At 56.5% G+C, this 12,978-nt stretch overlaps 1 protein-coding gene across 1 annotated transcript; it reads right to left on the reverse strand.

The window, feature by feature from the left end:
- Positions 1-322: 322 nt before the first annotated feature.
- Positions 323-9,311, reverse strand: BRK1 (BRICK1 subunit of SCAR/WAVE actin nucleating complex). Its single transcript, XM_073591537.1, has 3 exons — positions 9,118-9,311; positions 2,925-3,007; positions 323-1,134 (listed from the first exon to the last, which is right to left on the reverse strand). The coding sequence occupies exons 1-3, from the start codon at positions 9,233-9,235 to the stop codon at positions 1,114-1,116; spliced, it is 222 nt and encodes a 73-aa protein (XP_073447638.1). The 5' UTR covers positions 9,236-9,311; the 3' UTR covers positions 323-1,113.
- Between the last annotated feature and the right edge of the window lie 3,667 nt (positions 9,312-12,978).

A 12,978-nucleotide genomic window follows, 5' to 3' on the forward strand; every position in this document is an offset into this window, starting at 1 on the left:
TATTGCTTGCAGAGGGAAAAGTAATGTTTTCAGGTTCCCTCCTGTGTCCACAATCAGTACTTTCCAACCTGGTGGGTATGTGTCCTCTGTGGCTGCACAGTGCCCCCTCTCTGTCCTGGTCCTGAGTGCGGTGGGGGTCTTTTTTGGGTTCTTTGTATCTTCCGGTTGGTTCGATAATTCCCTGATGAAGCCAAAACAGGCGAAACATGTCGGGATGTCACACGAACATATAACCTTTTGTACAGCCTGAATTTTACCCGTATGACCACCCAAATGGAAATGTACAATGAAACACAACGATCTGATTAGCTTTTTAAACTATGTTTATAATAAATGTTATATCTGAACTATTCTTGGTTTCTATTATCTGTTGGCACCGTCATAATCCCACCCCAATTCTCTTCTGATACTTCCCAATCATGTGACTGCTGTGATTGGCTCTCACAGGGGGTCACATGATCAGGAGCCCGTGCATTATGTGAGCTGCAAAAGCTGAATCTGACACACATGTGCGGCAACAAAAAGGGTGGAGCCTGAATGCCCACGAGCTGCACGTGCGCGTCACTGGGCGGGGTCAATGTGTCTGCTCACTGCTCCCTCCCGGCAAAGGGACCGAGCGGTCAGATTCTCAGTCCCCACCATCGGTACGGTTCCTGGGACCGCTACCGCTACCATAGCCAATCACAGTGGTCACATGATTGCCGAACCCCGCCCCCCCAGGACTTCAAAAAAGGGATGCCGGGGCAGGAAGGAAGTTGTTGAGCAGAGTATGGCAGAGGGGGGTATCAAAGCTCCGCCCCCCATGGCTGGTTGTCACCGCCGGGTTGTACAGGGCGGTGACGTTTGTAAACGTTTGTGAAGGGGGATCTTCAAACATTCTGATTGTCACAAACTCTCCTACGATCGACCTTCCTTCCCAGAACTTATAGAATAATAAACATTGTATCACTATCACCTCCGAACAGATACATTTTAGCAGCCCAAAATAATTCAGTTTTTTTACAAAAACATTCAGACAATTGTGCGGAGAACTGGAAGCACGCGGCAGATCTGGGGAGGAGTAGAAGGACGGCGGCGGAGGCGGTGCCATGCAGCTCTGGGTGGGGGAGGGGTTCATGCAGCACAACAATTATTCTACAACCGTCACCATTCCGGAAGGGGAAGCGTAAAAAAAAAAAAAAAAAAACATAAAAGAAAACAGATGAAAAAAAGGTGAGATAGTGAGAGCAACTGAACAAATTATAGACCAACAGCACATCCCCCGCTCCATGCATGCGCAGCCGCAAGCGATGGCCTCAGTGTGGCGATGGGTAAAGCGGAACTCCGGGCACCACCTATTTATAGCGGGAATCGTTCGTCAAGGACTCGGCTCAGCGGAAGTTTGATTGGAATTCCTCAATCCTCCATGTAAACGGGCAGCCGAGACCTCGCTTCCCTCTCTGCATGACCGGATGTGTCACTTTCATTGTGGGCGGAGCTGGGCGGGGTGTTCTCTGTCACACCGGAACAATAAAGTTGATCTTTGCTTTTTTTTTTTTTTGGAAACAGCAGCTTTATTGCCCGGCATGGAGTACAGAGGGAGGAACCAAACCACACAGCACTAGACCGACCTATCAGACACCAGCTAAGGGGGCGGGGACAGGAAAAATGATTTCCCTGACACCGCCCACCCTACACTACCAATGCATTGTGGGAGATGTAGTCCGATGTGGACCCGTGTCAGGAGAGATAGGCGGTGCCACACAGGACCCTCCCCCTGATTGAAGGTTTTTGAGTCGCCAGCTAATACCGGACTAAAGGGGTGTTCCAGACGTTTTTTTTTGTTTTTTGTTTTTTTTTAAACGTCAGGAACTACAAACACTATAGCTGCTGACTTTTATTAAAGGGCACTTACCTGTCCAGCGAGCCCGCGATGTCGCCGCCCCCCTCCCCCCCGAGGCCGATCCATCCATCGGATTGGGTGCCGCCATTGCAACTAATGGAAGCCGGCAGTGGAGCCTTGCGGCTTCACTGCCCGTTTCGTGCTGCGCTTTGTGAATGGCCCCGTCGTCTTCTGGGACACGCCCACACAGGTCCCAGAAGACGACGGGGGGAGCTCACCGAAGAGGAGGAAGTGACGGAACAGCTCCGCGGAATAGGAAGAGGCAGATTAGGAAGACTGCCTAGCAACAAGGATTTCTGGTAAGTAAAAACTAATTTTTCTATGTTTAATTTATTTCAAAGAAAATTTTAATGTATAAAATGTTTGTTAGGGTGGACCTCCGCTTAAAAAAGAAAAAAAAAAAAAAGATATATTTTGGGGCCCATTAAAGTAGCAACTAAAACATTGACTAACCACTAGACCCGCCCCCCCGATGGGAAGTGGATAAAGCAGCTCCCTGCGGGCGGAGTCAGCAGACTGGGCGGAGTCAGCAGACTGGGCGGAGTCAGCAGACTGGGCGGAGTCAGCCCGCGGTGTGTATAGAGCTTTACATCAGCTACACCACCTTGATCCATAGATGTAGAACATTCCAGACGGATCATCCATAGTATGGGGGAGGGGTAGAACATTTTAAATGGAATGAAAGGGTCTGCGGGGGACGTAGTAAGATGTGCGGGGGAAGGGGGGAGTGGCGGGGGCTTCAACATGCAAGATGGATGCTGAAAGCAGCTGCCATGATATAAATGATAATAGATGGGGCAGTTGTTGGGGTGATACAGGAAAGGGGGGAGGGGCTATCAGGAGGGAACTAGAGGAGCCGAGGCCATCATCTTCATCCTTCCCCTACAGAGGACAACTCTGGGGAGATATTCAGAGTCTCGGGGAGGAGGACGGCCCCGGAGATCTCCAGAGTTCTCACCAATGGTGGCTCTCGTATTTCTCTCCTGACAGGTCCTCTTTATTGGGGTGACGGATGGATATGGGGTACAGCGGCTGCACCTACCCGAGCTTCGATGTATTCGATCCGCCTCTCCAGAGCCGTCAGCTTCTCGTTCAATGTCGCCAGTCGGGAACGGCAGGACATGTCTTATGGGGAGAGAAAAGACGTCAGATCCGTGTCCAACCAGATCCCCCCAACACCCAACCAGACCCCCCCCAACACCCAACCAGACCCCCCCCCCAACACCCAACCAGACCCCCCCACACCCCACCTGTGTCCAACCAGATCCCCCAACACCCAACCAGACCCCCCCCACACCCCACCTGTGTCCAACCAGATCCCCCAACAACCAACCAGATACCCCAACACCCCACCAGACCCCCCCAACACCCCACCAGACCCCCCCCCCCCAACCAGACCCCCCCAACACCCCACCTGTGTCCAACCAGATCCCCCAACACCCAACCAGACCCCCCCACACCCCACCTGTGTCCAACCAGATCCCCCAACACCCTACCAGATCGCCCAACAACCAACCAGATACCCCAACACCCCACCAGACCCCCCCAACACCCAACCAGACCCCCCCCCCCCAACCAGACCCCCCCAACACCCCACCTGTGTCCAACCAGATCCCCCAACACCCAACCAGACCCCCCCCAACAAGACCCCCCCCAACACCCAACAAGACCCCCCCCAACACCCCACCTGTGTCCAACCAGATCCCCCAACACCCCACCACACCCCCCAACCAGATACCCCAACACCCAACCAGACCCCCCCCAACACCCAACCAAACCCCCCCAACACCCAACCAAACCCCCCCAACACCCAACCAAACCCCCCCCAACACCCCACCTGTGTCCAACCAGATCCCCCAACACACCACCCGTGTCCAACCAGACCGCCCAACACCCCACCCGTGTCCAATCAGATCCCCCAACATGACCCCCCAACACCCCACCAGACCCCCCAACACCCAACCAGACCCCCCAACCAGACCCCCCAACACCCCACCCGTGTCCAACCAGACCCCCCAACACCCAACCAGACCCCCCAACACCCCACCCGTGTCCAACCAGATCCCCCAACACCCAACCAGACCCCCCAACCAGATACCCCAACACCCAACCAGACCCCCCCAACACCCAACCAAACCCCCCCCAACACCCCACCTGTGTCCAACCAGATCCCCCAACACCCTACCCGTGTCCAACCAGATCCCCCAACACCCAACCAGACCCCCCCAACACCCAACCAAACCCCCCCCCCCCCCCAACACCCAACCAAACCCCCCCCCCCCCAACACCCAACCAAACCCCCCCCCCAACACCCCACCCGTGTCCAACCAGATCCCCCAACACCCAACCAGACCCCCCAACACCCCACCAGACCACCCAACCAGACCCCCCAACACCCCACCCGTGTCCAACCAGACCCCCCAACACCCAACCAGACCCCCCAACACCCCACCCGTGTCCAACCAGACCCCCCAACACCCAACCAGACCCCCAACACCCCACCCGTGTCCAACCAGATCCCCCAACACCCAACCAGACCCCCAACACCCCACCCGTGTCCAACCAGATCCCCCAACACCCAACCAGACCCCCAACACCCCACCCGTGTCCAACCAGATCCCCCAACACCCAACCAGACCCCCAACACCCCACCCGTGTCCAACCAGATCCCCCAACACCCAACCAGACCCCCAACACCCCACCTGTGTCCAACCAGATCCCCCAACACCCAACCAGACCCCCCAACACCCAACCTGTGTCCAACCAGACCCCCCAACACCCCACCAGACCCCCCAACACCCCACCAGACCCCCCAACACCCCACCAGACCCCCCAACACCCAACCAGACCCCCAACACCCCACCTGTTTCCAACCAGACCTCCCAACACCCCCAAAACATCCCCACCCGTGTCCAACCAGACCCCCCCCCCCCCCAACATCCCACCCATGTCCAACCAGACCCCCCAACACCCCACCTGTGTCCAACCAGATCCCCCAACACCCCACCAGACCCCCCAACACCCAACCAGACCCCCCAACACCCAACCAGACCCCCCAACACCCCACCCATTTCCAACCAGACCCCCCCAACACCCAACCAGACCCAACACCACCAAAACATCCCCACCCGTGTCCAACCAGACCCCCAACACCCAACCAGACCCCCAACACCCCACCTGTTTCCAACCAGACCTCCCAACACCCCCAAAGCATCCCCACCCGTGTCCAACCAGACCCCCCCCCCCAACATCCCACCCATGTCCAACCAGACCCCCCCAACATCCCACCCATGTCCAACCAGACCCCCCCAACATCCCACCCAACACCCCACCCGTGTCTAACCAGACCCCCCAACACCCCACCCGTGTCTAACCAGACCCCCCAACACCCAACCAGACCCCCAACACCCCACCTGTTTCCAACCAGACCTCCCAACACCCCCAAAACATCCCCACCCGTGTCCAACCAGACCCCCCCCCCCAACATCCCACCCATGTCCAACCAGACCCCCCCCCCCAACACCCCACCCAACACCCCACCCGTGTCCAACCAGACCCCCCAACACCCCACCCGTGTCCAACCAGATCCCCCAACACCCCACCTGTGTCCAACCAGATCCCCCAACACCCCACCAGACCCCCCAACACCCAACCAGACCCCCCAACACCCCACCCGTGTCCAACCAGACCCCCCAACACCCCCAAAACATCCCCACCCGTGTCCAACCAGACCCCCAACACCCCACCTGTTTCCAACCAGACCTCCCAACACCTCGTGTGCCCCGTGAAAATACCCAATGTAGACCTCTCTACCACCCAGAGACACCTCCATATACCCCCCCCACCCCCCCTCTACTACCCAGAGACACCCCCCACACCCCCTCTACTACCCAGAGACACCCCCCACACCCCCTCTACTACCCAGAGACACCCCCCACACCCCCTCTACTACCCAGAGACACCACACCCCCTCTACTACCCAGAGACACCACACCCCCTCTACTACCCAGAGACACCACACCCCCTCTACTACCCAGAGACACCACACCCCCTCTACTACCCAGAGACACCACACCCCCTCTACTACCCAGAGACACCACACCCCCTCTACTACCCAGAGACACCACACCCCCTCTACTACCCAGAGACACCACACCCCCTCTACTACCCAGAGACACCACACCCCCTCTACTACCCAGAGACACCACACCCCCTCTACTACCCAGAGACACCACACCCCCTCTACTACCCAGAGACACCACACCCCCTCTACTACCCAGAGACACCACACCCCCTCTACTACCCAGAGACACCCCCCACACCCCCTCTACTACCCAGAGACACCCCCCCCACACCCCTCTACTACCCAGAGACACCCCCCACACCCCCTCTACTACCCAGAGATACCCCCCCCACACCCCCTCTACTACCCAGAGATACCCCCCCACACACCCCTCTACTACCCAGACACACCCCCCCCCACACCCCTCTACTACCCAGAGACACCCCCCACACCCCTCTACTACCCAGACACACCCCCCCCCACACCCCTCTACTACCCAGAGACACCCCCCACACCCCTCTACTACCCAGAGACACCCCCCACACCCCTCTACTACCCAGAGACACCCCCCACACCCCCTCTACTACCCAGAGACACCCCCCACACCCCCTCTACTACCCAGAGACACCCCCCACACCCCCTCTACTACCCAGAGACACCCCCCACACCCCCTCTACTACCCAGAGACACCCCCCACACCCCCTCTACTACCCAGAGACACCCCCCACACCCCCTCTACTACCCAGAGACACCCCCCCACACCCCTCTACTACCCAGACACACCCCCCACACCCCCTCTACTACCCAGAGACACCCCCTCTACTACCCAGAGACACCCCCCACACCCCCTCTACTACCCAGAGACACCCCCCACACACCCCTCTACTACCCAGAGACACCCCCCACACCCCCTCTACTACCCACAGACACCCCCCACACCCCCTCTACTACCCACAGACACCCCTCTACTACCCAGAGACACCCCCCACACCCCCTCTACTACCCAGAGACACCCCCCCACACCCCCTCTACTACCCAGAGACACCCCCCACACCCCCTCTACTACCCAGAGACACCCCCCACACCCCCTCTACTACCCAGAGACACCCCCCACACCCCCTCTACTACCCAGAGACACCCCCCACACCCCCTCTACTACCCAGAGACACCCCCCACACCCCTCTACTACCCACAGACACCCCCCACACCCCCTCTACTACCCAGAGACACCCCCCACACCCCCTCTACTACCCAGAGACACCCCCCACACCCCCTCTACTACCCAGAGACACCCCCCACACCCCCACTACTACCCACAGACACAACCCACACCCCTCTACTACCCACAGACACCCCCCACACCCCTCTACTACCCACAGACACCCCCCACACCCCCTCTACTACCCACAGACACCCCCCACACCCCTCTACTACCCACAGACACCCCCCACACCCCCTCTACTACCCAGAGACACCCCCCACACCCCCTCTACTACCCAGAGACACCCCCCACACCCCCTCTACTACCCACAGACACCCCCCACACCCCTCTACTACCCAGAGACACCCCCCACACCCCCTCTACTACCCACAGACACCCCCCACACCCCTCTACTACCCACAGACACCCCCCACACCCCTCTACTACCCAGAGACACCCCCCACACCCCCTCTACTACCCACAGACACCCCCCACACCCCCTCTACTACCCACAGACACCCCCCACACCCCTCTACTACCCACAGACACCCCCCACACCCCTCTACTACCCACAGACACCCCCCACACCCCCTCTACTACCCACAGACACCCCCCACACCCCTCTACTACCCACAGACACCCCCCACACCCCTCTACTACCCACAGACACCCCCCACACCCCTCTACTACCCACAGACACCCCCCACACCCCTCTACTACCCACAGACACCCCCCACACCCCTCTACTACCCACAGACACCCCCCACACCCCTCTACTACCCAGAGACACCCCCCACACCCCTCTACTACCCACAGACACCCCCCACACCCCTCTACTACCCACAGACACCCCCCACACCCCTCTACTACCCACAGACACCCCCCACACCCCTCTACTACCCAGAGACACCCCCCACACCCCCTCTACTACCCACAGACACCCCCCACACCCCTCTACTACCCACAGACACCCCCCACACCCCTCTACTACCCACAGACACCCCCCACACCCCTCTACTACCCAGAGACACCCCCCACACCCCCTCTACTACCCACAGACACCCCCCACACCCCTCTACTACCCACAGACACCCCCCACACCCCCTCTACTACCCACAGACACCCCCCACACCCCTCTACTACCCACAGACACCCCCCACACCCCTCTACTACCCAGAGACACCCCCCACACCCCTCTACTACCCAGAGACACCCCCCACACCCCCTCTACTACCCAGAGACACCCCCCACACCCCTCTACTACCCACAGACACCCCCCACACCCCCTCTACTACCCACAGACACCCCCCACACCCCTCTACTACCCACAGACACCCCCCACACCCCTCTACTACCCAGAGACACCCCCCACACCCCTCTACTACCCACAGACACCCCCCACACCCCTCTACTACCCAGAGACACCCCCCACACCCCCTCTACTACCCACAGACACCCCCCACACCCCTCTACTACCCACAGACACCCCCCACACCCCCTCTACTACCCACAGACACCCCCCACACCCCTCTACTACCCACAGACACCCCCCACACCCCCTCTACTACCCACAGACACCCCCCACACCCCTCTACTACCCACAGACACCCCCCACACCCCCTCTACTACCCACAGACACCCCCCACACCCCTCTACTACCCACAGACACCCCCCACACCCCTCTACTACCCACAGACACCCCCCACACCCTCTACTACCCAGAGACACCCCCCCACACCCCCTCTACTACCCAGAGACACCCCCCACACCCCTCTACTACCCAGAGACACCCCCCACACCCCTCTACTACCCACAGACACCCCCCACACCCCCTCTACTACCCAGAGACACCCCCCACACCCTCTCAGCCCCCGGTGGACCAATTGACCCCCAAATATCACAGAACAACACCCGGGACTTCCGCGTACACCCCCTGTGGCCCGGTTCCGGTCACACCCTCGGGCGGCTCACCGAAGGAGTTGAGGAAGTCGGCGATCTTCTTGATGCTGCTGGTGATCACCTCGATGTATTCCCGGTTCGCCCAGTCCTGGTGGATCTCTCTCTGCACCGGGTCCTCCTGGCTGGCCATCTTCCTCCTCCCGTCTGCCTGTCACCACACAGCGCCACCTACCGGACACCCCGCCGACATCTTCCTCCCCCCGCAGAGGCCCCGGCGGCCATCTTGGAAGCGGGCACGGCAGCCAATCACAGGACGTGCCGTCCTCTTGCTTACTGGCAAAACTGACGCTACGCAGAACGCGGCGGCCATCTTGGATACGGGAGGCGCTCCCCTGGGCTCGGAGCTCCGTCCATGTTGCAAACGGGCAGCGGTGAATGACGCACAGCGCGGCCGCCATCTTGGAAGCGGGCAGACCACACAAGACGCCATTTTTGACAGGGGCAAAGAAGGGGAAGCCATAGAAAGCACAAAATATGACACAGACCCAATCCAGCCTCCCCCTCACCCCCCACCCCCCATATATAACAATGTTTTCATATAAAATAGCATTGAGCGATTGTTTCATTATATCGGATTGATCAATAAGGCGAGAGAATTGTAGACAATGTGTGGCCGCGGTGCTCCGCCTTCATTTTATGGTTTTATTTCTCTGCTCACCAATCAATTGCCGACATTCTCTAATATTGTGAAATACCCACAATGCCTCTCACAGGTCATGTGATCTTTGGTGATATGATGCCATTTTGCCTTCCCCCGTCCCCCCAACAACGCACCGCCAGAAAAAAAAAAAAAAAAAAATATATATATATATATATATATATATATATATATATATATATATTAAAAAGCTGACCCCGCCAGGCTTTTGCGTTTACATGGAACAATCTGTATTTTTTTTCTAGAAAATGACTTAAAGAGGAACTGCGGTCTGCTGACATCATTTGTGATGAAAACATCTTTGCCATTCTGAAGCTTCCCTCCAATCACTTTGCATATTTTATATATACTGGGATTCTGTACTTGCCAAACATGCTGCAGAAATCTCCCTCCACTGAGTCTGGCTGCAGCCATTTTAGCTGTGGGGAGGTGACGCTCCTGCCTGTTCACTTCCTGGATTTACGCAGAGGAACACCTCCAGCTCTGCAGCTCTTATTGGCCCTCTTATGACTCATCTCTCCTCCCTTCCTGGCAAACTCTCAGGAGAGAGAGAGATCTGTGATGTCATAAGCCGAAGCTAATGACCAGACAGGAAAGAGGAAGTGGGCTGTATAAGGGATTTACCGGCAGAAAAAAAAATGTTTTACTATCCAAAGTTATAACAACAACAAGAGCAGAAGATTTAATAGATGGAAAGATGAAAAAATGACTGAAGTTCACACCACATGCAGTCTAGTTAGGGTTGCCACCCGTACTGGATTGACCCGGACGGTACGGGTTTGGCAACTTGTGCCCAGGCTTCTGTCCCCTGGAAATCTGGGAACGCACAACATATATCCAGCCCCCCTCCTCTCTGTCAGCCCCCCTTCTTCTCTCAGCCCCCCTCCTCTCTGTCAGTGTCCTCCTGGATGGATGGAGACATGGATGGATGGATGGAGGCCTGTATGAAGACATGGTTGGATGGAGACATGGATGGATGGATGGATAGAGGAATGGATGGAGACATGAATGGGGACATGGATGGGGACATGGATGGGGACATGGATGGAGACATGGATGGGGACATGGATGGAGATATGGATGGATGGATGGAGGCCTGTATGAAGACATGGGTGGATGGAGACATGGATGGATGGATGGATGGATGGATAGAGGAATGGATGGAGACATGAATGGGGACATGGACGGAGACATAGATGGGGACATGGATGGAGATATGGATGGATGGAGACATGGATGGAGATATGGATGGATGGAGACATGGATAGGGACATGGATGGATGGAGACATGGATGGGGACATGGATGGATGGAGACATGGATAGATGGAGACATGGATGGATGGAGATATGGATGGGGACATGGATGGAGATATGGATGGGGACATGGATGGAGATATGGATGGATGGAGATATGGATGGATGGGGACATGGGTGGAGATATGGATGGATGGAGACATGGATGGAGATATGGATGGATGGAGACATGGATAGGGACATGGATGGATGGAGACATGGATGGGGACATGGATGGATGGAGACATGGATAGATGGAGACATGGATGGATGGAGATATGGATGGGGACATGGATGGAGATATGGATGGGGACATGGATGGAGATATGGATGGATGGAGATATGGATGGATGGGGACATGGGTGGAGATATGGATGGATGGAGACATGGATGGAGATATGGATGGATGGAGACATGGATAGGGACATGGATGGATGGAGACATGGATGGGGACATGGATGGATGGAGACATGGATGGGGACATGGATGGATGGAGACATGGATAGATGGAGACATGGATGGATGGAGACATGGAGAGATGGAGACATGGGTGGAGATATGGATGGATGGAGACATGGATAGATGGAGACATGGGTGGAGATATGGATGGATGGAGATATGGATGGATGGGGACATGGGTGGAGATATGGATGGATGGAGACATGGATGGGGACATGGATGGATGGAGACATGGATGGGGACATGGATGGATGGAGACATGGATAGATGGAGACATGGATGGATGGAGATATGGATGGGGACATGGATGGAGATATGGATGGATGGAGATATGGATGGATGGGGACATGGGTGGAGATATGGATGGATGGAGACATGGATAGATGGAGACATGGGTGGAGATATGGATGGATGGAGATATGGATGGATGGGGACATGGGTGGAGATATGGATGGATGGAGACATGGATGGGGACATGGATGGATGGAGACATGGATGGGGACATGGATGGATGGAGACATGGAGAGATGGAGACATGGGTGGAGATATGGATGGATGGAGACATGGATGGGGACATGGATGGATGGAGACATGGATGGGGACATGGATGGATGGAGACATGGAGAGATGGAGACATGGGTGGAGATATGGATGGATGGAGACATGGATAGATGGAGACATGGGTGGAGATATGGATGGATGGAGACATGGATGGGGACATGGATGGATGGAGACATGGGTGGAGATATGGATGGATAGAGACATGGATAGATGGAGACATGGGTGGAGATATGGATGGATGGAGACATGGATAGGGACATGGATGGGGACATGGATGGATGGAGACATGGATAGATGGAGACATGGATGGATGGAGATATGGATGGGGACATGGATGGAGATATGGATGGGGACATGGATGGAGATATGGATGGATGGAGATATGGATGGATGGGGACATGGGTGGAGATATGGATGGATGGAGACATGGATAGATGGAGACATGGGTGGAGATATGGATGGATGGAGATATGGATGGATGGGGACATGGGTGGAGATATGGATGGATGGAGACATGGATGGGGACATGGATGGATGGAGACATGGATGGGGACATGGATGGATGGAGACATGGATAGATGGAGACATGGATGGATGGAGATATGGATGGGGACATGGATGGAGATATGGATGGGGACATGGATGGAGATATGGATGGATGGAGATATGGATGGATGGGGACATGGGTGGAGATATGGATGGATGGAGACATGGATAGATGGAGACATGGGTGGAGATATGGATGGATGGAGATATGGATGGATGGGGACATGGGTGGAGATATGGATGGATGGAGACATGGATGGGGACATGGATGGATGGAGACATGGATGGGGACATGGATGGATGGAGACATGGAGAGATGGAGACATGGGTGGAGATATGGATGGATGGAGACATG

Source organism: Aquarana catesbeiana, linkage group LG07, assembly GCF_042186555.1.
Source record: "Aquarana catesbeiana isolate 2022-GZ linkage group LG07, ASM4218655v1, whole genome shotgun sequence".
In the NCBI taxonomy this organism is placed as follows: domain Eukaryota; kingdom Metazoa; phylum Chordata; class Amphibia; order Anura; family Ranidae; genus Aquarana; species Aquarana catesbeiana.

What these genes read in the sequence shown, in the direction of transcription:
- BRK1 (XM_073591537.1), bottom strand. Translation starts at nt 9,235, where the DNA reads ATGGCCAGCCAGGAGGACCCGGTGCAGAGAGAGATCCACCAGGACTGG. An exon ending in CGACTTCCTCAACTCCTTCG is followed by an intron (nt 3,008 to 9,117) that starts GTGAGCCGCCCG and finishes TCTCCCCATAAG; the next exon opens with ACATGTCCTGCCGTTCCCGA. An exon ending in TCGAATACATCGAAGCTCGG is followed by an intron (nt 1,135 to 2,924) that starts GTAGGTGCAGCC and finishes TGACGGTTGTAG; the next exon opens with AATAATTGTTGTGCTGCATG.